The sequence below is a fragment of the Perognathus longimembris genome, chromosome 23 (genome assembly GCF_023159225.1).
Source record: "Perognathus longimembris pacificus isolate PPM17 chromosome 23, ASM2315922v1, whole genome shotgun sequence".
NCBI lineage: Eukaryota > Metazoa > Chordata > Mammalia > Rodentia > Heteromyidae > Perognathus > Perognathus longimembris.
In genome coordinates, this window is record NC_063183.1 from 27310932 (window position 1) to 27335957 (window position 25026).

At 47.8% G+C, this 25026-nt stretch overlaps 1 protein-coding gene across 1 annotated transcript; it reads right to left on the reverse strand.

Annotated features, from left to right (window-relative positions):
* Positions 1–1393: 1393 nt before the first annotated feature.
* Positions 1394–24221, reverse strand: Slc27a2 (solute carrier family 27 member 2). Its single transcript, XM_048331706.1, has 10 exons — positions 23725–24221; positions 15625–15834; positions 14451–14609; positions 13587–13711; positions 8410–8604; positions 7726–7816; positions 7137–7335; positions 6459–6556; positions 3811–3941; positions 1394–1846 (listed from the first exon to the last, which is right to left on the reverse strand). The coding sequence occupies exons 1-10, from the start codon at positions 24197–24199 to the stop codon at positions 1670–1672; spliced, it is 1860 nt and encodes a 619-aa protein (XP_048187663.1). The 5' UTR covers positions 24200–24221; the 3' UTR covers positions 1394–1669.
* Between the last annotated feature and the right edge of the window lie 805 nt (positions 24222–25026).

Sequence of the window (25026 nt, forward strand, 5' to 3'; positions counted from 1 at the left end):
TTTTTTTTTTTGGTGCCAGTCCTGTGGCTTGAATTCAGGGTTTGGGCACTGTCCCTGAGTTTTTGTAGTTTTTTTTTTTCCCCTCAAGGCTGGTGCTTTACCACTTGAGCCACAGCTCCACTTCTGACTTTTTGCCGTTGTACTGGAGCTAAGTCTTATGGACTTTCCTGCCCCAGCTGGCTTTGAATTGCCTTCCTCAGCTCTCGACCTCCTGAGTAGGTAGGATTACAGGAGTGAGCCACCGGGTGCCCACTTGAATTACTTTTCTTGACACATGCAGAAATCCAGGAGCTTCTGGTGGACTGGCGCCTCGGTTTCTCACAATGGAGCTGTAGTATGTACTCAGAATCAGGGAGGTCTGGGAAATGGGAAGGACTACTGGCAGGGATATGAGGACAGGGGTTCTGGGTTTCTAACTGGATGAGTTCAACTTGTCAAAGGAGGTCAGGAGCCAATGGGCTCTGGTGATGGGGGCATTCATGTTCCCACTAACAGTTTATGTGCTGACCGCCCACTTGAAAAGATGGTCTCTCGTGACAGAGAGTGACATCACTTCTTTGACTTACCTTCGCTGACAACCTTTGACAGGAATTTGTGTAACACAATTTCACAACTCCAAACTTTCAACCACACAGCCTGGGCTACCTTCCCAGCGCTTGGGTTCAAACTGTCACCAGTTGATCCATCAAGCAAGGGCAAAGAGAATTTTGCATAGTGATCTTGGAAGTGATTCGATTCTAATTTACTGGAAAAGAGCTGAGCGCTTGTGGAAGGGGAGATGCTGGGATTTGAAATCAAGGTCTTGTGCTTGCTTGGCAGGAGCTTTACCACTTGAACAATACTCTCATTCCTTTTTGTGTGTGCCAGTCTTGGGGCTTGAACTCAGGGCCTGGGGGCTGCCCCTGAGTTTTTGTGCTCAAGGCTAGCATTCTACCACCCCTTGAGACACAGCTACACTTCTGCCATTGGAGATAAGAGTCTCATGGACTTTCCTACTGGGCTGGATTTGAACTGTGATCCTCAGATCTCAGTCTTTTGAGTAGCTAGGATTACAGGTGTGAGCTACCAGTCCTGGCTGTCCATTGTTTCTTTTTGCGTTCATTATTTTTCTGGATAGGGTCTGACACTTTTCAACCAGGACTGGCCGTGGATTTCTATCTTCCTATCTCCACTTCTCAAATGGTTGGGATTACAGCTGATCCTACCCTACTCAGCCCTCTTCTGGGTCATTTTTACTTAGAATACCCTTACCAGCATGAGCAGGACTTGTGACAAGTTATTGATGAGGCCCTCAGACTTTGGAGTCACTGGCACAGACTTTGTGTATAGAATCAAGTCAACAAAGAACAGAAGAGACTGTTGGTTCCTGGGTTGGTGTTCATCTATTTTTTTAAAACACATTTAAAAAAATAAGGCTCCTCCCTCCCAACAAGCTCAGTTTGCAAATACAAATGGAAGGTACACATTGAAAAAATAATTATCTCTAAATCTCTTCACTGGCGAAAGTTCTGGTGTAATTAAAAAAATTCCCCCTTTTACATATCATTTCCTAAAAAAACAATTACACTGTATCATCTTCCATCAAATTAACATTGGATTAAGTCAAGTGGCTGTACTAGATCCATTCAGCTTCTTTCTGGACATTTCTCTGTTATCCTCCTGGGAAGGGTCAGAGTTTCAGAGTTTTAGTGCTTATGGCATTATAGATGTGCGCTGTCATAGGTACGTAGGTGTTTGCTCTGTCATCCAAGAAGTACAAGGGGTCTTTGATGACCTCAGGGTTAAAGCCTTCTTCCACCAGGGTCACTTTGCGGTGTTTAAAAGTTCCCGTGATCTCAATGGCGTCCTGAAAAGAGATGCAACAATCCACACTGTGGTTGTGTTTCCTGTTTTTTTTTTTTTTGTTCTTGTTGTTGGTCATGGGGCTTGAACTCAGAGCCCGGGTACTCTCCCTGAGCTTTTCTGTTCAAGGCTAGTGCTCTACCGCTTTGAGCCACAGCACCACTTCCGGTTTTCTGGTGTTTAATTGGGAGACAAGGGTCTCACAGACTTTCCTCCCCAGGCTGGCTTTGAACTGTGATCTTCAGATCTCAGCCTTCTGAATAGCTAGGATTATACAGGCGTGAGCCACCAGTACCGGGGTGAAGTGCACATTTTGAATGGGCCCCGCACAGCCTGATTTTCCAGGCTCCACCAGGGAGCCTTATGTGAGGGATTTCTTTTTAATTTCTTAGAGCCTTAGGATCAACGCGTGGGGCCTGAGGCCTGCCCACAGTGAGGTTCCTGTGGTAGATTTCCGAGCCAAGGGGCTGAGGCAGATTAGAGGACAGGGAAAGAATGTAGAAGCAGAACCCCCTTCTCCTAGTCCTGCCTCCAATCTAGAAATTTCCATGGCCACTCTTCTTCGGAAGTAATTCAGTGGTCACTTCTGCCTAGGACTAGAAAGACTCTGGGCCAGTTCTAACTAAATGCCCTGTGCACTGGGACCTCGAGACCTCAGGCCCATCCTACTTTAAGGCTTCATGCACTTGTGCCGTACCTCACACACCCACGGATTACAACTAGGGATGGCAGCCTTGCACATGCGCAGATCCCCTTCCAAAAATCTGCCGAGTCGTGATCTGCCATTTCTCTAAGATCAAGTGCCCTATCACTCTTCCAAGTCTGAAAAACAAATTCTTTTTTTTTTTTTTTTTCCAGTCCTAGGGCTTGGACTTAGGGCCTGAGCACTGTCCCTGGCTTCTTTTTGCTCAAGGCTAGCACTCTGCCACTTGAGCCACAGCGCCACCTCTGGCCATTTTCTACATATGTGGTGCTGGGGAATTGAACCCAGGGCCTCATGTATACAAGGCAAGCACTCTTGCCACTAGGCCATATCCCCAGCCCCCTCTGGCTTTTCTTAATGCTTAATTGGAGATAAGTCTCACAGACTTCCCTGCCTGGGCTGGCTTTGAACCGAGATCCTCAGATCTCAGTCTCTTGAGATGCCAGGAATCTGAGATCTTCACCCCTGAGACCACCCACAGGTAAGAAAGAGGGTTTAGCACCCACTGCTTGGTCCTGGCTAATGGAAGGCCATGGGTAGTCTGTTTATTCGAGTGGATTTTAATTGAGGTACCAGAAAGCAGTTCCTTTTCTGTTCTCTTTTCCATAGGCTTGCACATCTAATGTCAGTGCCTTGTACCTTCAATAGAAATAACCTTATACATTCTTATATGTCTAAGATCTTTTATGTCTAAGACCTAAAACTACTTTTCTGTGGGCTTTTGGTTACACAATCAGAAAGGAGGGTTCAAACTTTTTTTTTGGCCAGTTCTGGGGCTTGGACTCAGGGCTTGAGCACTGTTCCTGACTTTTTTTTGGCTCAAGGCTAGCACTCTGCCACTTGAGCCACAGCACCACTTCCAGTTTTTTTGTATATATGTGGTGCTGAGGAATTGAACCCAGGGCTTCATGCATACGAGGCAAGCACTCTTGCCACTAGCCATATTCCCAGCCCCCGGGTTCAAACATTTCTATGTAAGGTGTCTGTCACCCCCTGCCCCCATAAAGAAAGCAGACTTTGGGGAGGTATTTGCTAAGACTATTGGTGAATAAACTGTCTTGTGATTTTACAAAGAAAGGAATTAGGACTGGATTTCTCCTCATGCTATTTTCCAATATGTTTCATTTCCTCACTGCAGTACAATGGGTCTTTCAGAGTTTCCTTGAAAAGGCAGTGGAAATTTTGGTAAGATAGGGTCACCATGGATCCCTCCCTAAGAGACTGGCACCTCCAGGAAGTTAATTGAAGTTGGCAAGGTATTCTACCTGTATTCTCAGAAAGCGAGGCCGGGCATAACTGGGCAGATAATCAACCACATGTTGGAAGAGCTTCTTTCCATCGAACTCGTGGTTCTCTTTCATCTTGATTGAGGCCATGCCAATGCGACCCTCATGATCTAGAAGGGAGAAAACATCAGTTGTGGTTGCTTCATCCACAAGGCTATGCTGGTTCAAACAACTGGGGAGTCAGACAACACTGTAAACCAGGTGTTGGTGGCTCACAACTGTAATCATAGCTATTCAAGAGGCTGAGATCTGCGGAGAATGGTTCGAAGCGAACGCATGCAGGAAAGTCTATGGGATTCTTATCTTCAATTAACCGCTAAAAAGCCAAAAGTGGAGTTGTGGCTCAAGTGGTAGAACACTAACCTTGAGCAATAAAGCTCAGGAATAGTGCCCAGAGTCATTTTTCTGTGATTAGTTGGAGAGAAGAATCTCATGGGCAGGCTGGCAATGTGGTTTAGTGGTAGAGTGCTTGCCTAGCATGCAGGAAGCCTTGGGTTCAATTCCTCAGGACCACATAAACAGAAAAAGCCAGAAGTGGTGCTGTGGCACAAGTGGTAGAGTGCTAGCCTTGATCAAAAAAGAACCTCAGGGACAGTGTCCTGAGTTCAAGCCCCAGATCTGGAAAAAAAAAATCTCATGGACTTTCCTGTCCTGGCTGGCTTTGAACTACCATCCTCAGATCTCAGCCTCCTGAGTAGCTAGGATGACAAGTAGGAGCCACTGGCACCCTGGTTTCAGTTTGTTCTTCCGTTTGCCATGGCAGGGTTGTCCTACCTCCTGGCACAAACACTGCCTTGGAGAATTATTTATTTAATCAAGGTTCTTAATAGCTTCAGCTCCCTGCCTTTCAGAGAAGCTGGGGGACAGGAGGGTGAAGGCAGGTGAGGGGTGAGCCGTTCAGTGCCCTCCCATTCATGCCCGTATTCCCAAGGGGATGTAGATACCACAGGGACAACTGATCCCTAACAGCGGGCCTGTGAGTCCAGCGGTGTTTAGAACCATTACCATTGTTTGCTTACTAGGACACTGGTAATTAGCTGTTCATATACATTCTACCTGAGCCACTAAGACCCACTGGGAGCCCAGATCCACTTCCCTGAGCTACTTAGCTGTAATCTGAGAGAGGAAAGGAACCTTTTCTTGGTCACTTGGGTCCCAGCTTTCAAAATCACTCCCTTGGTGATTGTGTGTTTACTGTGGCTCCTAAGAAGGCAAAACCAAAAGGGATTCTCTCTCTAACAAAGAGATAACCCTTCATTTGCTTTTTATTTTTCTATCAGCAGAAGAGGGAAGGCAGAGTATCAGACTCATTCTTTTTACAGGGTGGGGGGTCTCTCAGCAATTTCAAATGTCTCCATTGTTTCTCCCCCCCCTCTCTTTTTCTGTCAGTTATGGGGCTTGAACTCAGGGCTTAGACTCTGTCCCTGAGCTCTTTTGCTCAAGGTTAATGCTCCACCACTTTGAGCTACAGCTCCACTTCTGGTTTTCTGGTGGTTCATCGGAGATAAAGTTCTCATGGACCTTTCTGCCAGGGCTGCCTTTGAACCAGGATCCTCAGCTCTCGCCTCTTGAGTAGCTAGGATTACAGGTGTGAGCCACTAGTGCCCAGCTTCAATAATTTTCCTCTTGGGGCCAATGCAACTGAAATATATTGACTACTGCTAGTCAATATTTATTTTTATTGATAATCAAGAAATATATATATACATATATATATCTATCTAACTTATTGTCTTTGCTTCTTGGACTAGTAAGCACCGTTGTTGGGCTGAGAGGCCAATGGTTGCTTCAGTCTCATCACTGACTGCTAGGCATTGACTTGGGATAAGTTCAGCCCTGAGAACAAGGTTCCAGTCCGGAGTAGTTGTAGGCTCGGTCTAAAAATCAGTTCTGGGCAAGGGTTTTCTAGAAAAGTGCTATTCAATATGGCAGCAGTCCTCGGTCACACGTGGCTATTACAATTAAAATGTCATAACAGTTAAATAAGATGGACAATAGAATTCCTCAATCCCATCAGCCATATTGCAAGTGTCCAGTAGCTATTATACTGGAGAGTGAAAAGATAGGATGTTTTCATCCTCCCCCCCCTCCCCCCCCCCCAACAAGCCCAGAACTGCTGAGAATGGAAAGTCCTAGAAAGTAGCTGGACTGTTCTGGTGTGACACTTACAAGTTCATTCGAGGTTGAAACCTAGACACTGGCTCCTTGTGTGAAGCTGGATAGGAAAGGGCTTAGCTCACAGCCAGCCATGGTGGAGAATGGGGGGTGCTTTCATGGAGGGGAGGCCAGATGGCAGGTGGTCAGATGGCTCTTCTCCTCTTCTGTTCACTCTGGTCATATCCTACCCTCTCCTCTCTCTTACACCCCAGTAACTTTATGGGTTCAAACACAGATTTTTTATTTTGTATCAGAACTTGAACTCAGGACCTTGTGCTGGATGGGCTTATTTGCTCGGCTGGTGTTCTACCACCTGAACCATGCATCCAGCTCTGCTTTCTGCTGGTGACCTGGAAGATGGAGTCTTGAAGATTTCTCTGTCTAGGCTGGTTTGGGAACTGAAGTGCTCCAGATCTGAGGTCTCCTAAGTAGCTAGGATCACGGGGCGAGTTTTACTGTCACGTACTCACCTGGCACACGTACCCCGTACACATTTACTTCCTGGACGAAGTCAACCAATCCTATTATGTCAGCAACTTCCGTGGTGGCCACGTTTTCCCCTTTCCACCTAGGGGGTTAACAGAGGTTATTAGTGCTTTCCAGGCCAGTTTGCAATAGCAGAGAGCAGGTGTTTCGTCCAGCCCTTTTAGGGGGTGATGGGTTTTTCCTTCTTGAGCTCCTGAGCTCCCCAACTTAGTCATGGGGTTCTGTCTGATGCCCAAAAAGGAAAGGCACACAGACCTGGGTGTGAAGTTTCAATCCTGCCACATGGAACGCCATAGGTTAGAATTTTGGGGTCTAATGTTCGAATGCACCCATGGCTAAGAAAGGGGACTGGACACCAGATCCAGCCCACATTTAATTTGCATTTGATTTGATCCAAAGGAAAGTTCCACTGCCGGACACTGTGAAAGTTCCTGGCTGTCTTGAGTGACCAGTTATAGTGCAGGACAATGGATGGACCGCCTGTTCCCAAATTAGACATCCCTTCCTGCCTTTGTCTCATCTGGTGTCGCTCAGATCAGTGAATCATGTGTGTCACAGAGAGAGATACCAAGGCACTTTCTGTTCTTTTCTGGGAATTTGGGAGGATCAACAGACACCCCAAACGGAGAGGAGGAAAGGAAGCACCACAGGAAAACACCAACCGGAATGTATCTCCAACTCTGTCGTGGAAGTAGACGAAATTCTCGTGATCGATCATTAGGAGATCTCCACTGTTGTAATAGAGGTCTCCCTTCTTAAAGACATCTCTCAGTTTTTTCTTCTCCGTCTGTGTTTTTCCACCAGCATAACCACTAAATGGTGTAAGTTGGGAGATTTTGCAAATCAGGAGTCCAACTTCACCTAGGACAGAAGAAAGCAAAATGTTAGCCAGGCACACCATTGTTTCACACCTGTAATCCTAGCTACTCAGGACCAGAGATCTGAGGACCCAGGATCGAAGCCAGCACAGGCAGAAAACTCTGTGAGACACATCTCCGAATAACCAGCAATAAGCCAGAAGTAGAGCTGTGGCTCAGGTGGAAGAGTGCCAGCCTTGAGTAACAAAGCTAAGCGAGAAGGTAAGGATCTGAGTTCAAGCCCCGGTACTGGCATACACACACAAAAAGGCCACTATACGGCTGGGAGTGTGGCTCAAGTGTGGCTCAAGTGGTAGAACAACTGCCTAGCAAATACAAGGACCAGGGTTCAAGTTCCAGTTCTGCCAAAAACAAAACAAAAATTCCACTGTACCTTTAGGAACTTTGACACAATATCCATTTGCATCTCGGACAGGTTCATCCTTCTCCACATCATATTTAATCAGCTCATAAGTTACGACTTTCTAGCAAGGTCAAAACCAGATCATTTTGAGTATAAATTCTTTTTTTTTTTTTTTACAATTTTATAAAATACATAAAGCATGCCCATCTGCAATGTACAGCTTCAGTGAAATTTTACATTTGTACAGACTCATGTCATTAGCACCTGGATGAAGCCAGATACTAGCGGCTCACGCTTGTAATCCTAGCTACTCAGGAGGCTGAGACCTGAAGGTCCTGGTTCAAAGGCAGCCTGGGCAGCAATGTCCATGAGACTCTTATTTCCAAGCAAGAAGCCAGAATTGGAGCTGTGGCTCAAGTAGTAGAGCACTAGCCTTGAGCAGAAAAAAAGCTAAAGGATAGCACCCAGGCTTTGAATTCAAACCACAGTACTCCCAGTATTGGCAACGACCCCCCCCCAAATATATATATAAAACATTTTCTGCTTTACATAAAAAGTTTTTATAAACAAGTCACTGTTCTGATTGATCATTATCAATTTTTTTGAATGAAATTCTGACTATGACATCCTCATGATACAGCTTGTAAGCAGTCACCATATCCTAGAAATTACCTACATGGGCTAATTATTGTTATTATTTTAAATGTACTTAACTCTTTGAAGGTAGTTCGATCTCCCCACAGCCCCGATTTTTCTGGGGTAATTCAGAAAGCCAATATTGCCTTCAGTGGAAGCATAGAACTCATAAATGTGTATGTCTCCAAATCTCTTGAGAAACTCTCTCCACACGTCTCCTCGCAGACCATTTCCCAGTGCTACTCGTACTTTGTGGTCCCGGTCATTCGGTTTCTGGGGAAGAGTGGGGAGGAAGAAGGAGACCCAATTGAAACACCTGGGGACAGCCTGTACTTACAGAGTAATGACTGCCTTTATTCCCTCCATATTTCAGTTAGGCTAATAGTAGCCTTTATTCCATCACATAGGTAGATGCGTTGCAAATTCACTGTAGTCTATGCCTTTTCTGCTACCTTCTCCAGTCAAGCATTATATTCTGACAGAATTCTGAACTGACTATGAAAGATGCAGGTTTTCCTTTTGTTGTTGTTGTTGTTGTTCTAGTACTGGGGTTGGAACTCCAGACCTCCTCATGCTCTCGCTTTTAGGATCGAGGCTGGCACTCTACCACCACTTGAGTCACACACCTTCCACTTCTGGCTTTGGCTGAATGGTTGGAGATAAGATTCTCAGATCTTTCTGCCTAGGCTGGCTTCGAACCCAGGTCCTTGGATCTCAGCCTCCTACGTAGTTAGGATTACACACATGAGTCACAGGCGCCCAGGGAGTTTTCCCATTTTTTTTTAAGGGGCAAGATGAGACAATCAGACACAATCAGGTAAGGCCTGTATTTAATCCACATCCAAATTCAAGTTAGAATAACATGTTACTGGGTTTCTTAACAGGGTTGGTGAACACCAGTGCATTTCCAGAAGAGGTTTATCTGTCAGAGATGAACATATTCAACAACTGGTAGCATCAAGAGAGAGAAGAGAGCCAGGTACTGCTGGTGGCTCACGCCTGTGATCCTAGCTCCTCAGGAGGCTGAGATCTGAGGATCACAGTTCGGAGCCAGCCCACGCTGGAAAGGCTGTGAGGCTCTTATCTCCAATGAACCACCAGAAAACCATAAGTGGTGCTGTGACTCTGGTTGGTAGAGTGCTTGAGCAAAAGAGCTCAGGGACTGAGGCCCAGGCCCTGAGGTCAAGCCCTATAATCACCCCCCCCACCCCCCAGAAAAAAAACAAAAGAAACAAAAAGAAAAGGAGGACATACATACACTATGGATCTGAGAGAGAGAGACAGAGACAGAATTTTCCACCAAGCTATAAAGGGCAATGCTGTTAAGTCCAGAGGGACACATCCTCATTTAACAGGTCCATCTGGAGGTCACAGACCGTTAAGCGCAGAACAGACAATGAAACCTGTCCCAGTGGAATGGGAAAGGAGAGGAGGAAGCCGACTCCCAGTTGCTCAGGTGGCCTGGGAGGAAGCTGTTTTGTTATAAATAAAGATCACAAAGAAAACGTTGTTTTCAGGGCAAGGGACCAAAAAGAGAGTTTGTGACTGAGAGAAATGACCTAAGGAAAGGGCTGCCTTTCCCCCAAATTATACTCATTTATGAATTGCCTGAAGCGATGTTCAAACCAAAGACAGCTGTTTGTTGGTTTTTGTACCCGTGCTGAGGCTTGAACTAGAGCCGTCTGGGTTTAGCTTTTCCCCTTCAAGGCTGGCGCTGTATGGCCTGGGGACTCAGCTCCACTGCTCATGTTTTTGCTGGTTAAGTAGAGATAACAGTCTTAATGGACTTTCCTGCCTCAACTGGATTTGAAGCTCAATCCTCAGATCCCAGCCTCCTGAGTGGCTAGGATTACAGGCGTGAGCCACCAGCGCCTAGGTTCTATGACCTTTATTTGGATGGGGTAGAACTGGGGTAAAAGTGCTAGAGAACTCACATCAAAGGTGAGTTTACTGCAACTAGTAGCAATTGTTGCAATCAGAGTATTTTTTTTCCTCTACAGTAAGCCTGCCTTATTCGTGTTATCATTACCGTTGGTTCTTGGCCAAGGGTATTAAAATATAAATAAATTCAAAACAAAATCAAAAGAAATTGAAAACCCAAACAAAAACTCCTGAGTACCCATGATGCACTTCAGTGGAGGGGAGGGGCTGCCAGTCACTCCCCATCATTAACAGTTGCGTTTATAAGTTGTTGCCTGAGCCTGCAGATGGGTACCTTGCTCTAGCATTTGTGGGAGAAAAAAAAAATCTGCCTACCAAAAGACAGCCAAAGGTGTCACCCGAAACAAGGTAAGAGTGAGCATTGAGTGTGTCCGACTGACTGAAGTGAGGAAGTGACAAAGTTGAGACGTGATGAAATGTGGCCTGTTTGTGGAGGAACTTGAATGGCATTATGGGTGGGAAATCAAAATCAAATATTGCCTGGACAAGGGGGAACTCTGTATTGTGAGCTGAGCACGCGTGTTTTTGTCTTCGTGCTCTCCGTGGAATCACATACTCATGGTTGGTCAACACTTAGGGGGTGAAGCTCTTTTGGGAGTGCTAGGTCCACCAACCAGGTGGACAGAGGCTGGGCACGGAGGAAAATGGGTGCTCGGCGTGGTCTTTTTTTCTTTTGGCCAGACACTGTCCCTGGCTTCCTTTTTGCTCAAGGCTAGCACTCTGCCACTTGAGCCACAGCGCCACTTCTGGCCGTTTTCTGTGTATGTGGTGCTGGGGAATCGAACCCAGGGCCTCATGTATACGAGGCAAGCTCTCTTGCCACTAGGCCATATCCCCAGCCCCTCGGCGTGGTCTTTGTAAGGAGGGCAGCGTCCTCTTGCGGAGGCTCCCAGTGACAGTGCGGGGGAGTGAACAGAGCAGCATGAGGAATCTGCCACCGGCTTGATTTTGCAGGACTCTCCTCTCTTTCTCTGCCCCACGGTTCACTGACTTTGTTCCCTCTTGGCTTCTGCCAAAGGACCTGCCAGGAGGGAGGTTAGACAGGGCCGTGGTGTGTTTACTGCCTTTTGCTCTGAAGTGTTCCCACGTACTAATGATTTGTAGCGGTTCCCTTTACCATGCTTCCCAGTAAAGGCTGTTCGGTTTGCGGACTCCCCTTTCCCCCCAATACTGTTTCCCTCCCCCGACTCTTGACCATAAAACTTGCTAAATGTTTGAAAAACAAGTGGAGGGTAGATCGAATTATCACTCTATGTAAACAGGTTCTGGGAAGGGGGCTTAGCGGGAGAGCACTTGCCCAGCATGCATGAAGCCCTGGGTTTGATTCCTCAGCACCACATATGTAGAAAAATCTGGAAGTGGCGCTGTGGCTCAAGTGGTAGAGTGCTATCCTTGAGCAAAAGAAGCTCAGGGACAGTGTCCAGGCCCTGAGTTCAAGCCCTAGGACTGGCAAAAAACAATGTATACATATTCCGGGACATATGCATATATACATTTGCATATATGCAAATGAATTCACTAAAACAGGGTGAATGCAGGGGAGGATTCCAATGGCATGACTCCTCTGAACAATTAACTTACAGTTGGAACAAGATGAATACCAGGAAGGTGAAACCCGAGGTGTGCAGAGGGGAAAGGATTGAGGTTAAGGGGGGAGGGGTAAACAAATGGAGAGAGGAAGGGTGAGAGAAGGCAGTTGTAATGTTCCATGCGCACAGGTGAAAAGAGAACTAGGAAGCTTGAGGGGAGGGATGGGGTTGAGATGGGGGAGAAGGGTGGGAGGAGGGATCAAGGGTGGGAGTGTTGATCAAGACGCATTATCCTCACAGACCGACAAGTGGAACTGAAACCCCTTTTACAGCTACTTAAAGATAATGAAATGAAAGGAAATCGTGGGTGGCCGGGATACAAGCCCAAGGGCAGGGCCCAGCGCAGGTGTGTGCAGGAGCTCTGCCGCTGTGGGAAGCTGACCAACCTTCCAGCTGACACCTGTGGGTGGCAGGGAGCTGTTTATTATCACAATACTGCCGGCTCCATTTTCACCACACAACTAAGGTATTTTAAGATACTCGTAGAAGGGATTAAGGCTCCAAGCTGTAAATATTTGTAGATACTAATGTGGAGGTTCTGGAACCTTCCATGGTGCCTGGTTCTCACCTACCTATGCTTTGTGCTCACCAGTGACTGAGAGTGAATCTCTCATTTCCCCTAAGAGAAATGATTCTCTACCCAAAGCTAATTCTCAAAGGAGCTGACTTTTAGGTGAAGGGTTACCTTGAGCTAATAATATAATCTGACCCGTGTTACCTTAGGTAAGTAAAGAACACAACCAGAATGTGCTAAGTTACAAAGTATTTGGCCTGTATTACACTCGAGGAAATGGAGGATTGGGAAAGCACACAATGAAGAGCCCCAAGACCACAGAGAGAGCTAAAGATTCGCTCCAGGAACCAAGTAATAGACTGTGAATAACTTTTTGTTTTCCCTGGAATTGTCTCTCTTAGGCTGCTTGCATCGTTTTCTCTATCTTTTTCCTCACTGTCTAGTAAGAGCTAACCATGGTGCTCCCCATGATGTGATTTCACTTATTGTCCATTATGCTTTTTCCTTTTTTTGTCTTCTGGCTTCAGACTAGACTAGTTGGTGAGGCCTGGAGGCTCTTCTTTTTGTCTTTCCTGGGTCCCATGCTTCTCTCTATCTTTTCACTGTCCAGTTTGAATGTTGACCTCCTGAAGAAGACATATAGATAAGGTATGTGTGTGTGTGTGTGTGTGTGTGTGTGTGTGTGTGTGTGTATACGTGTGCACACACGCTGTCCTGGAAAATGAACTCAGAGCCTGGGTGGTGTCCCTTAGCTTTTTTGTTCAAGACTAGCTCTCTACTACCTGAGCTAGAGCTTCACTTCTGGCTTTTTGATGGTTCACTGGAGATAAAGAATCTCACAGATTTTCCAGCCTGAGTTGGCTTCAAACTGTGATCCTCAGATCTCGGCCTCTTGAGAAGCTAGGATTACAGGCGTGAGCCACCAGTGCCTATTTCAGATGGTTTTTGACTGGGTTTTCATAAGCAGAGAGGTAAGAAGTAAAAACAGGTAACAAGGCAGGGAACGAGAATGATAACAAAAGTCACAGTAACTGCCATCTACTGTGCATAGCACCTTTGATCTTGAGCATTTAAAGAGAACAAACAACGGAAGGGTTTAAATTGAAAACTGCTACACACAAATCAGAAGAAGCATAGCATGACCCACAGTAACTTGAACTCCTATCTTATCTCTTTGAAAAGATAATAAAACACCAAGGAAGTGCTGTTACCGGAGGTGTATTGCATAAATACCGGAGCAGTTCACCGATGTACTGAATGACAGTGACGTTGTATTTTCTACAGTCATCCCAGAACTGGCTGGCAGAAAATTTGCTCCGCAAAGCAAGAGTAGCACCTGTAGAAAAGGCAGACAGGATCAATAAAGGGATACTGCAGAAAATCCTCCAAATGAGATCTGTCACTTTCTGTGTGTGTGTGTGTGTGTGTGTGTGTGTGTGTGTGTGTGTGTGCATGCACACGTGCTGGTACCAGAAGCTTGAGATCAGGGCCTTGGGTTTATTGCTTGGGTTTATTTTTTTTTACTCAAAGCTGGTACTCTATCACTTGAGCCATATCACTACTTTCAACTTTTTGCTGGTTAGTTGGAAATAGTGAGTCTTGTGGATTTGTCTGTTTGGGCTGCTTTTATACTGCCATCCTCAGAGGTCAGCCTTCTAAGTAGCTAACATGACCCGGATGAGCCATGGGTACCTGGCTTTGGATCTATGTCATTTTTGAAAGGTAGCCCACTTTAAAGTGAATTATGTTCACAGGGATATGCTAAGTACTGAATGTTTCACATTCAATGTAAAAACGAACCCGTCATGGTTTCATCCTGCGAGTTTCTCATCAATAGGGGAAGAAGACCTTTAGAAAAATCCAGCCCAATAAATGTCATTATCGCAGGATTGAAGGAGGTTTGAATGATTCAAACTGTGCTTTTCTTCCCCCACCCCCCACCCCTCCTTGGGGCCAGTGGTTGAGCAGGATGTGTTCTGGGAGATGGAGGCTCTTGCGTTAGGAATATGGGGAGAGGTGGTACCCTGCTAGGCAGGTGTGTGATGCATTACGCGGTGGGGAGAGAGCCGGCTTACCCTTGGAGATGCATCCGTGCAGGCCGATCATCAGCGCTGCACTGTGGTACAAGGGCAGGGTGGTGTAGATGATGTCATCTTCCCTGATTCCACTTGCCATGGACAGGCCGGTTGCATACCACAGGCGACGATGATTGATCGTGGCAGCCTTTGGGAGACCTTTGCAAAGACGAGAGAGAAGGCACGGGGTGAGCCACCAGACACAAAGAGGGAGGGAGGAAGGTGGGATGGAGAGAGAGAAGAGAGACAGACAGAAAGGGATGACAGAGAGATCTGGCTTAGGCAGTTTCCTTTTCCTATACTCAGTGAAATGCACAGGGAAGGCCATGAGCAGTTACACCAGGAGTCAGTTCCTGCCAACAATCAGAGCTGAAACAGAGTAAATGTTTTGAGGCTTTGTGGACATAGAGATGTTGCAATGACTCAACTGTGCCATTGTGGCCTAAGGAGCTAGATATATTCTTAAAGAAATTAGGTGTGGCTGTCAATCTTCCAATAAAGCTTTATTTAAACAGGCATGTAGGGGTTTGTGGACTCCTGAGTTAAGCAGATGTTACAATAATAATCTGGAAGACTGAGCTTTTGCTGTGTTGACCACTTTGCAAGACACTTTTAAAATTTCATATGAGTTTTCTAGTTGTTCTGGTGCTGGGGCTTGAACTCTGGGCCTGGCATGCCTCTCTCTTTCTTTCTCTCTCTCTTTCTTTCTGTAGTCCTGAGGCTTAAACTCAGGGACTGCGCACTAAGCTTCTTTTTTTTTTCCCCATCTCAATGTTAGCACTCTACCACATAGGCCACAGCTCCACTTTTGGCTTTTTGGTGTTTAATTGGAAATAAGAGTGTCATGAAATTTCCTGCCCAGGCTGGCTTCGAACCGCAATCCTCAGATTTCAGCCTGCAGAGTAGTGAGGATTACTGGTGTGAACTTCTTTATCTGTTTTATACCATTGGAAGGGCGGGTATACAGTGGGGGAAAAAAACACAATAGGGACACAGGCAATGAAATAAGATCAGTTCCCACGAGCAAAGAGCTAAATCCCCTGCAGTATTAGTTACCTGGTAAGTTTTACTAAAGAAAGAGAATATTATAAAAACCTAAGCCAACATTTAACCCTTTAGGGATAGGCAATAAAAGGATTTTTTTTTAAAGGAATCATTATTTGAAAAGGATGACCTGTGGTTCCAGAAGTATAAATGTAGACAGCAGGAGTAGCAAAAGTGACATCTGAGCGCCAGGAGTCTGGGATGGGTTCAGAGGACGCTTCGTCGACTTTGTCCAGTAAAGAGCCGACGCCGTCTGTGGGGGAAGTTTGGCTCACGTAGTAGACAGACACACCATCTTTTTTCAGGCTTGGCAACACTTCTTCAACAGCTTCTTGTAGTTCTTAATGGAATTGAAAAAAAAAATCCAGACAAACTCAGTCCCTGATGTTGCTGTGAAGTCCATTATGTGTTTAAAGTTTTGCTGAAATGAGGGCTTGAGGTGGGACTCAGGGTAAAAGTCCATTTAGCAAATGCAACGTCTTGAGTTCAAACCCCAGCAGGTGAGAAGCGACGCTTAGAATTCCGCTCTCTTCCCTCTCCTTCCTCCTCATCTTTCAGTACTGTACAAAGGGGTTTCAATTCAATATGTGTATGAGTACAATAGGTATGCATTTCAATACCAGAGTTTGAACTCAGGAACCTGAGTGCTATTCCTTAGATCTTTCTTTCTTTCTTGCCAGTCCTAGGGCTTGAACTCTGGGCCTGGGATCTGTCCCAAAGCATCGTTCGCACCACATTGCCATTTCTGACTTTTTCAGAGTCGTTTGATGGCGGTAAGAATCTCACAGACTTTCCTTCCCAGTCTGGCTTCAAACTGTGAACCTCAGATCTTAGCCTCCTGAGTAGCTAGGATTACAGGTGTGAGCCAATGACTCCTGGCTTTCCTTTAGCTTTTCTGTTCAAAGCTGGTGTTCTACCACTTGAGCTACAGCTCTATTTCTGGCTTTTTGGTGCTGAATTGGAGATAAGAGTCTCATGGACTTTCTGCCTGGGCTGGCTTTAAACTTCAATGCTAAATTTGACAAGCCTCTTTTCTGTTGTTCGATCCTGGGGTTTGAACTCTGCCCCTCACACTTGGCTAGGCAGGTGCTGTAACCACTGAGTCATACCTCCAGCCCATCATAAGCCCATATTCTGATCAGAGTAAAAAATAAAAATAAAAAAGACTGATTAATTTAGTCAGTCACGGTTTTCAAACAGTGAGTCATAACACAGTAATCCATGAAGATCATTTGAAGTGTCCAGTAAACTTGAATACAGTGAAATAGACATTTCTCTATCATACATATTATTGTTTTGCAGGTTTTTTCATAGTTATATGTGTGTGTGTGTGTGTGTGTGTGTGTGTATGTGTGTGTATTAAGTCACAAATCTATTTCTGAACTGGGTTATGCAAAAAAAAAGTTTTGAGTTTAATATGCAAACCTTATTTTGCATTTGCCAACAGGATTTTTGTGTCTTTAATCCATAAGCTAAAACTGCATTTATCTTGAAGTGAATTTACTTGTTTTTCACAGGAAGGTGACACCAACGCCCTGGAGAATTACCTCATTTCCCAGGGTGTGCATGAGCTCTGTAGCCGGCGCTGTCACTGGGAGCTATGCACCAGGCTCTTGTGCAAAAACCCAGCCCAGCCCAAGGACTCATGCAATCAGAAAACAATACAGCAAACAGCCCCAAAGGGCTCACAGAAACCTTGATAGGAGAAACACCTACAAATTCTGTAGCTCTATTTCGAATAAGCTGCACTCCATCATCAAAAACATACCTTTCCCACTGATTTTTTCTTTCTTCCTTTCTCTTTGTTCTTTCCTCTCTTTTCCTTCCTTCTCTCCTTCCTTTCTTCATTCCTCTTTCCCTTTCTTCCTCGTTTCCTTTCTTCCTTCCTCTTTGCCTTCCTCACTATGTCTCTCTCTCTGTCTGTCTCTGTCTCTGTCTCTGTCTCTCTCTCTGTATTTGTACTAGAACTTGAGTTCAGGACATGGTACTTTCACTTGTTTTTTCCCTCCAGGCTGAACCACTTGAACCACTCCTCCACTTCTGACTTTTGGCTGATTTATTGTACATAAGAGCCCTGAGATATGTTTTCCCAGGGCTGGCTTTGAACTTCTGAGCCTCAGAGCTCATATCCCAAGTAGCTAGACCTACAGGGTGTGAGCCCCAGGCCCTGCCTGGGCTAGTCCTCCCTTTTAACACAGGGAAAGCCACTGCCCTGCCTGCTTCCCCTCCCTGTTCTCCAGGCTGGGGGTGAGCTTGAGGCTCCAGGGGCTTGCTCACCTTATTAAATCACACTAGACTACTATTTCCACATTTAATTTAAAGGTATCGCTAGATAAAAATGGAAATCAGAAAGGAGATTCTGGTTGTGAATGCTGTCTTCCACTTATCTAGCTGACACCTAATGTCTCAACATCTCTCTCTCTCTCTCTCTCTCTCTCTCTCTCTCTCTGTATTGGTCTTGGGGCCTGGGAGCTGTCCCTGAGCTTTTTTTTTTTGGCTGAAGGATAATGCTCTACCAACTGAGCCATGTCTGGCTTTTTTGGTGCTTAACTGGAGGGAAGAGTCTCACCGGCTTTCCTTCCTGGGCTGGCTCTGAACATCTATCCACAGATCTCAGCCTCCCAAGTAGCTAGGATTACAGGCGTGAGCCACCAGCCCCCGGCACTCTCTCCCAGTCACCCTCTCCTCTCTCCTAGATACAGTGGGGCCTACATATTTTTACTTTTTTGGGGGAGCAGGGTAATTCTTGTACCGTCTGCTCACCTAACAGCAGCAACCAATCAGGACACACATGCTCAGGTAACTGGGCTGGGTTTCCCGGGACTCTGAAACTGAGGTCTAGGAGCGGGAGCTGCTGGGAGCCAGCCTGTGTGCTGGGAAGGCCAGCGAGAGGGAGAGGTTCAACTATCATGTCGTTATAAGGGCCATCTGCTGATGCTCAGGATCTTGGTGAATTAAAGGAGCTGACCTGCCGCCCTTGACCCCCTGCCAGCCAGCCAATGGGAGGAGTTCAAGATCCAGCACAAAAATAGAAATGTCCATGCCTGAGATTTTATATTAATTTCACTCCTTCACAGGGTATCTCCCAAGCAGAGTGATACATTAGCTAGAGGAAACAATACAACACATTCTATTTATTTATTTAAACTAACTCTTGCCACAAGTTTTTCAGTAAGAATTAAAATTGTCATCATGGAACAGAAAAGACTGGTGATGGAGGTAATATAAAAGTCTCTATAAGGGCCAGGTGCCAGTAGCTCACGCCTGTGATCCTAGCTGCTCAGGAGGCTGAGATCTGAGGACCGAAGTTCAAAGCCAGCCCGGGCAGGAAAGTCTATGAGACTCTTGTCTCCAATGAACCACCAGAATGCTGGAAGTGGAGCTGTGGCTCAAAGTGGTAGACCACTAAGCTGTGAGCAGAAGCATTTAGTATGATAGCACCCAGGCCCTGAGTTCAAGCCCCATGACTGACTAAAAAAAGAGAAAAACATCTGTAAGAGGATGGAAGTAGTTAACTAGCTAGTTAGCATGTGTCACGGGTGCCCAGCTTCTAAACTGTTTGTCCCTTCCTGAAGTAGAATGCACTTATTAAAATAGAGAATGATGCCGGGGACTGGTGCCTCGTGCCTATAATCCTAGCTACTCAGGATGCTGAGATCTGAGGACCACAGTTCAAAGCCAGCTGGGGCAGAAAAGTCTATGAGACTCTTCAATTAACAACCAAAAAGCCAGAAATGGAGCTATGGCTCAAGTGGTACAGTGCCAGCCATGAGTGAAAAAGTTAAGGGATAGTGCTCAGGCTCTGAGTTCAAGCCTCAGGACTTTCACAAAGATATATAGATCTAGTGATCAATCGACTGATTGATAATTACAGGACTAAATATTTCTAAGCTCCCAGCTCCAAAGAATGCCTCCAATCAGTCCAGTCATCATATCTCCACACGTGACTTTGGACTCTGCTTGCAGGAACTATTCTGGGTCAAGGTTCAACATGTACAAAGTTAAGTCAACGACTTGGAAAATGAGTAGTGTTTTTTTTTTTTCTTCTTCAAATTTATGACCTCTCTCAAAGGTTAGTTTGCACTTTCTCCATGACATATCTAACTACCAAACACACCACTTTGGACTCTGTTTTGGTCATTTGCAGGTTTATGGTGTACAAAGGTGATCTCTCTGGGAACAGTAGAATGTTGTCAAAATGAAAGCCTGTAGCCTTTCTCAAAGATGAATTTCATGCTCTCAACTGCTTCAGATCAAATGGAAAGTCTGCTTATGTTTGATTTGAATACAGGACTTTTGTTATGCCCTCTGTAAACCTGATATTGTCAGGTGGGACTGAACATTGATTAGGAAAGAGGTACCGGCTGGAAATTTCTAATCTGGAAAATATAAACTATATACTTAGGAATGTTGACATGATACCACACGTGGAAAAAATCTACACGGTGGAGCTCTTTGCTTCATCCACAAAATATTATTTGTGTCAGTTCTGGGGCTTGAACTCGGGGCCTGAGCTTTTTCACTCATGGCCGGCACTGTGCCACTTGAACCACACAGCTCCATGTCTAGCCTTTTGGTGGTTAACTGAAGATAAGAGTCACCCAGATTTTCTTGCCTGGGCTGGCTTTGAACCATGATCCTCAGATCTCAGCCCTCTGAGTAGCTAAGCATTATAGGCGTGAACCACCAGCGCTTGGCTGAAACAAAACATATAAAAAACATTGTATAACATTCCCTGTAATCTATGTGTTCAAGGTATATACGAGGCACAGATGAGTTTTGTCTTTGCACATGGATTGTATTTCCAAGATCTCACAATACGTATATGCAGATATTCCAAAAGTTGGAAGAAAGGCAGCATGAGACATTTCTGGCCCTAAGCATTTCAGATATGGTCTTCTGAAGCTATGTGTGATTGTATTTTTGTCATTATTACAGAACCAACCCCAAGTTCAGTCATTTAATCCCGGGCTTACATGTTGATGAAATTCTAGCCCCTTCAGAGTCCCTCAAATGGAGCCTGAGATTACTAAGGAGAAGATAGTATTCAATTGCCTCCTGGAGAGGTATAAAGGTCACGGTGTTAATAATTTCCCTCTTAAGAAAAATAACAGGCTTCTCAGAGTCTTCTAAATGTTGTAAAGTTGTCTCCTAAGCAACTAGATATTGCTGGGAATTAGCTTGTGAAGGACTCCTTTCTTCAAGTAATTTGTTTGCCTTAAAGAACATCCCTTTGAATTATTTATTATTAATTATTCTGTGCCACATACCACCTAGGTCTGTATGCTTCCTGGTTGTGCACAGCGAATTGATATTTCATCTCTCTCTGGCACTAGGTACACTGTCTAACATCCTTCGGTTTCCCCAGCTAGGAAATGAGGGACAGAGCAGAATGTTTGATCCTTTCCGATTCTAACATTCCGGTTCTAACACTCTGCCTCTCTGCAGGGCAGTTGGGCAGATCTGGGCTGGACTGTCTAGTGGTGGTGGTGATAAGGAAAGACAGGCTACCTGGCGGGTTCAGCAAAGCACCGAAAGGCATTCCAGAAAGGGTGGGGCTTCATGACTCCCTCTGCCTGGTCACTCATGTCTTTGAGCCTACATCTGGCAAAGGCTCCTCTTATTGATTGAGGGAAAATAACCCCTGATCTTTTCTGCGAAACAGCAAACTGGACGCACTCTCTGGAGGAGAAAGGGTCAGGTTCTGTGGCTAGCTTTGGGAGGAGAGAAATCGCTGGCCTTGTAACTTGTTCTCTGTTCCTTTCATGCCTGATTAACCTTTTTTTTTTTGAGGGGGGGTCTGGTTGAAGCTTGGAAGAAAGGTAACCATACAAATTAAGTGTGTGTGTGTGTGTGTGTGTGTGTGTGTGTGAGAGATAGAGAGAGAGAGAGAGAGAGAGAGAGAGAGAGACTGTTTTTATAGATGTAGTGGGGGTATTGTAAAGGCACTATAGCAGATCCCCCAAATCTGAGGCACCACTGGGAGTTGGCTTTCTCCCAGCAGGGAAAAGCTAGGGAGACTAAGTGCACCTAAAGGCTGTGTTGGTGAGATTCGATGTGACAGAGCATGAAAAAGAGGACAGAGAGGGATGTGATTTTTTTCTTTTCCCTATCAGAGAAAACGACAATGAATTGTCTTTTGGGATCGTGTTGAATGCACTTGTAAGGCCCTCTGCCTTGTCATGTAGATGTGGTAAGGTACTGGTTTAAGTGCGAGCAGCCTTAGTTAATCCCTTGCCCTCCAGCTTGCCCTATACACTCACGCCTGTCATCCTGGCTGCTCAAGAGGCTGAGATCTGAGGAGCATGGTTCAAAGCCAATCGGGGCAGTAAAGTCCATGGATCTCTTTAATCTCCAATTAACCACTAAAAATCCAGAAGTGAAGGTGTGGCTCAAGTGGTAGAGCACTAGCCTTGTGTGGAAAAAAGCTAAGGGACCAGCACCTAGGCCCTGAGTTCAAGCCCCAGGACCAGCGCGCGCGCACACACACGCACACACGCACACACACACGCACACACACTCCAATTATAGCCCTTCGTGTTGCAAGGCTCCACTGTGAGTGTACAGTCTTCTTTGTGAGGGTTAAAAGCAACGCTGTATGCTCAGTGGCCCTCACTACTAGCTGTGTTTTCATCATCTAGGGATTTAAGCAAACTTGATGGAAAAATATTGGGGAGGAAATGATGTTTATGCCCAGCCAGGGTTGCATCTCTTGTCCCTAAGCAGCACCGTCTAAACACTAAGCCGTAACACCCTCCTCATGTAAGTCACCTAGGTTTGCGCGAATCTTGGGTAATAGTTGCCTAGAGTAGACACATGTATGATGCCTTGTTACACCGGGGCGTGAGTTTCTGAGGATTTGGGCGTCTGGACCCACTGCCACTCGTGGGACTGGAGGACCAGTGTACTTGAGGAAGTACTTGGCACAGGCGCCATGCAGCAGGTGGTTGTAAAGATCACTAACTGGCATTACAACATCCTCACACCTCCAGTTCCAACCCGAACCCTTCCAACCCCACACCCCTTCACACCCACCCTGGGGTCCTGTGCTGTTTGCAGAGGAGTCCTCCCCTGCCCCCTTCTTCCATTTCCCCCTTATCCTCCCTTCCCTCCTCCCCTGCTCCTCTTCCCCTTCATGCTCTCCATCTTACCTCCTCCCATCCTCCCCCTCCATCATCCTGTCCTTCCTCCCCTCCCTACACCCCTCCCTCTTCCCTCATCACCCCACAATCCCTTGCCGATTTTCCCCCTCCTCCCCTCCATCTTCCTTTCCCCCCCAGTGCTCTCCTTCCCCGTCTCCCCCTCCTCCTCCTCTCCACCCTCCCTTGCCTTCTCCCTCTCCTCTCCTCTACCCTCCCTTGACATTTCTACCTGCGTCCCTCCTCTACCCCTCTCGTCCGCCTTCCTTCTGCCCCTTCTACTCTGCATCCTCTCCAGTCTCTTATCCTGCTCTTTCCCTCCATCCTCCCTACCCTTCTTCCTCTCCATCCTCCCTCTCACCTCGTGCTCCCCTCCCCTCCATCCTCCTTCCATCCTCCCCTCCATCCTCCTTCCATCCTCCCCTTCATCCTCCTTCCATCCTCCCCTCCATCCTCCTTCCATCCTCCCCTCCATCCTCCCTTGCCCCTTCTCCTCCCCTCCCTCCTCCTTCCATCCTCCCCTCCCTCCTCCTTCCATCCTCCCCTCCCTCCTCCTTCCATCCTCCCCTCCATCCTCCTTCCATCCTCCCCTCCATCCTCCCTTGCCCCTTCTCCTTCCCTCCCCTCCATCCTCCTTCCATCCTCCCCTCCGTTCTCCTTCCATCCTCCCCTCCGTTCTCCTTCCATCCTCCCCTCCGTCCTCCTTCCATCCTCCCCTCCATCCTCCCCTCCATCCTCCCTTCCGTCCTCCCCTCCGTCCTCCTTCCATCCTCCCCTTCATCCTCCCCTCCATCCTCCTCTCCGTCCTCCTTCCATCCTCCCCTCCATCCTCCTTCCATCCTCCCCTCCATCCTCCTTCCATCCTCCCCTCCATCCTCCCCTCCGTCCTCCCCTCCGTCCTCCTTCCATCCTCCCCTCCATCCTCCTTCCATCCTCCCCTTCATCCTCCCCTCCATCTTCCTCTCCGTCCTCCTTCCATCCTCCCCTCCTCCCTCCTCCCTGGGCCCCCTCCCCCTTCTCCCCACCCTCCTCCCCTCCCTCCTCCCAGGCCGGGCCTCCCCCCCCCCCCCCCGTCCCCCGCCCGGGCTCACCTGGGGAGGCCAGCAGCACCTTGGCCCCGCAGCATTGGAAGCAGTGCAGGAGGGACTTGGCGCGGATGTTGTAGTTGAGGCAGGCGAGCGGGCAGCCCATCTTGAGCAGCCCGAGCCAGATCCACACGTAGGCGGGCTCGTTGCCCATGAAGAGCGCGACGCAGTCGCCCTGGCGGAGGCCGAGGCCGTGCAGGGCGCGCGCCAGCTGGCTGCTGCGGCGCTCGGCCTGCGCGTAGGTGAGGGTCTGCTCGCGGAAGAGCACGAAGGGCTTGTGCGGCGCGCGGCGCGCGGCCTCGCGGAAGGCGGCCAGCAGCGTGCGCGCGGGCCTCCGCGCCTGGTAGCCGCGCACCCGGCGCGCCAGGCCGGCCGTGCGCAGGAAGTAGCGCACGTCCTGCAGCAGGTACGGGCAGCACACGGTCAGCAGCAGCGGCAGCAGCAGCAGCGCCGCCAGCGCCGACCCCAACGCGGCCAGCATGCCGGAGCCCACCGGGCCCCCGGGGGCCGACCACGGCGCGCTGGGGGCGTGCAGCGCGGCGGCGCGGGCTGAGGGGACGCGGCGGCGGGGGGCTGAGGGGGCCCGCTGGCCACCCGGCGAGGAGGCCGAACGCTGGTGACTGGGGGTGGCCGTCGACGCCGCCTCAGGGCTCCGGAGCGAGTGGAGCCGCGGCGCGCGGCCGCCCGGGGTTCCTGGCGCTGGGCCCGCCCCCTCGGGGCGCTGTCACCTGCGCTCCCCGCCCGCCCGCCCTTGGGTGTCCCTTGGGGGGATGGGGGAGGGGTGGGGAGGAAAGGGTTGGGGGGGGTTGGAGGTGGGAAAGGGGTGGAGATGATGGGAGGTAGGAGGAGATGGGGCGGAGGGGAGGGTGGGCGCGGGTGGGAGGGGGCGTGGGTGGAGGGTAGTGGGGAGGGAGGGGGGTCTCTGATGGCTGGGTCCGGGGTGGATTCAGCCTCCAGCTGTGATCCAGAGTCTTTCTGGAAAAGCCGCCCCGCCGCTGGGGGAAGAGGGCAGGGGTGATCTGGATGAAGACGCATTGGACTCAGAAGCGGGTTTGTTGATGGAAACCCCCTTTGCACAACTACGGAATTTAACTTTTTAGTGTTTTTTTTTTTTCTTTGCCACTCCCGGGGCTTGAACTCAGGGCCTGAGCACTGTCCCTGAGCTGCTTTTTGCTCAAGGCTGGCACTCACCTTACCCCTTGAGCCACAGCGCCGCTTGTGGCTTTTTCTGTGTTTGTGGTTATGTGGCGCTGAGGAATCGAACCCAGGGCTTCATGCATGCATGCTAGGCAAGCACTCTGCCGCTAA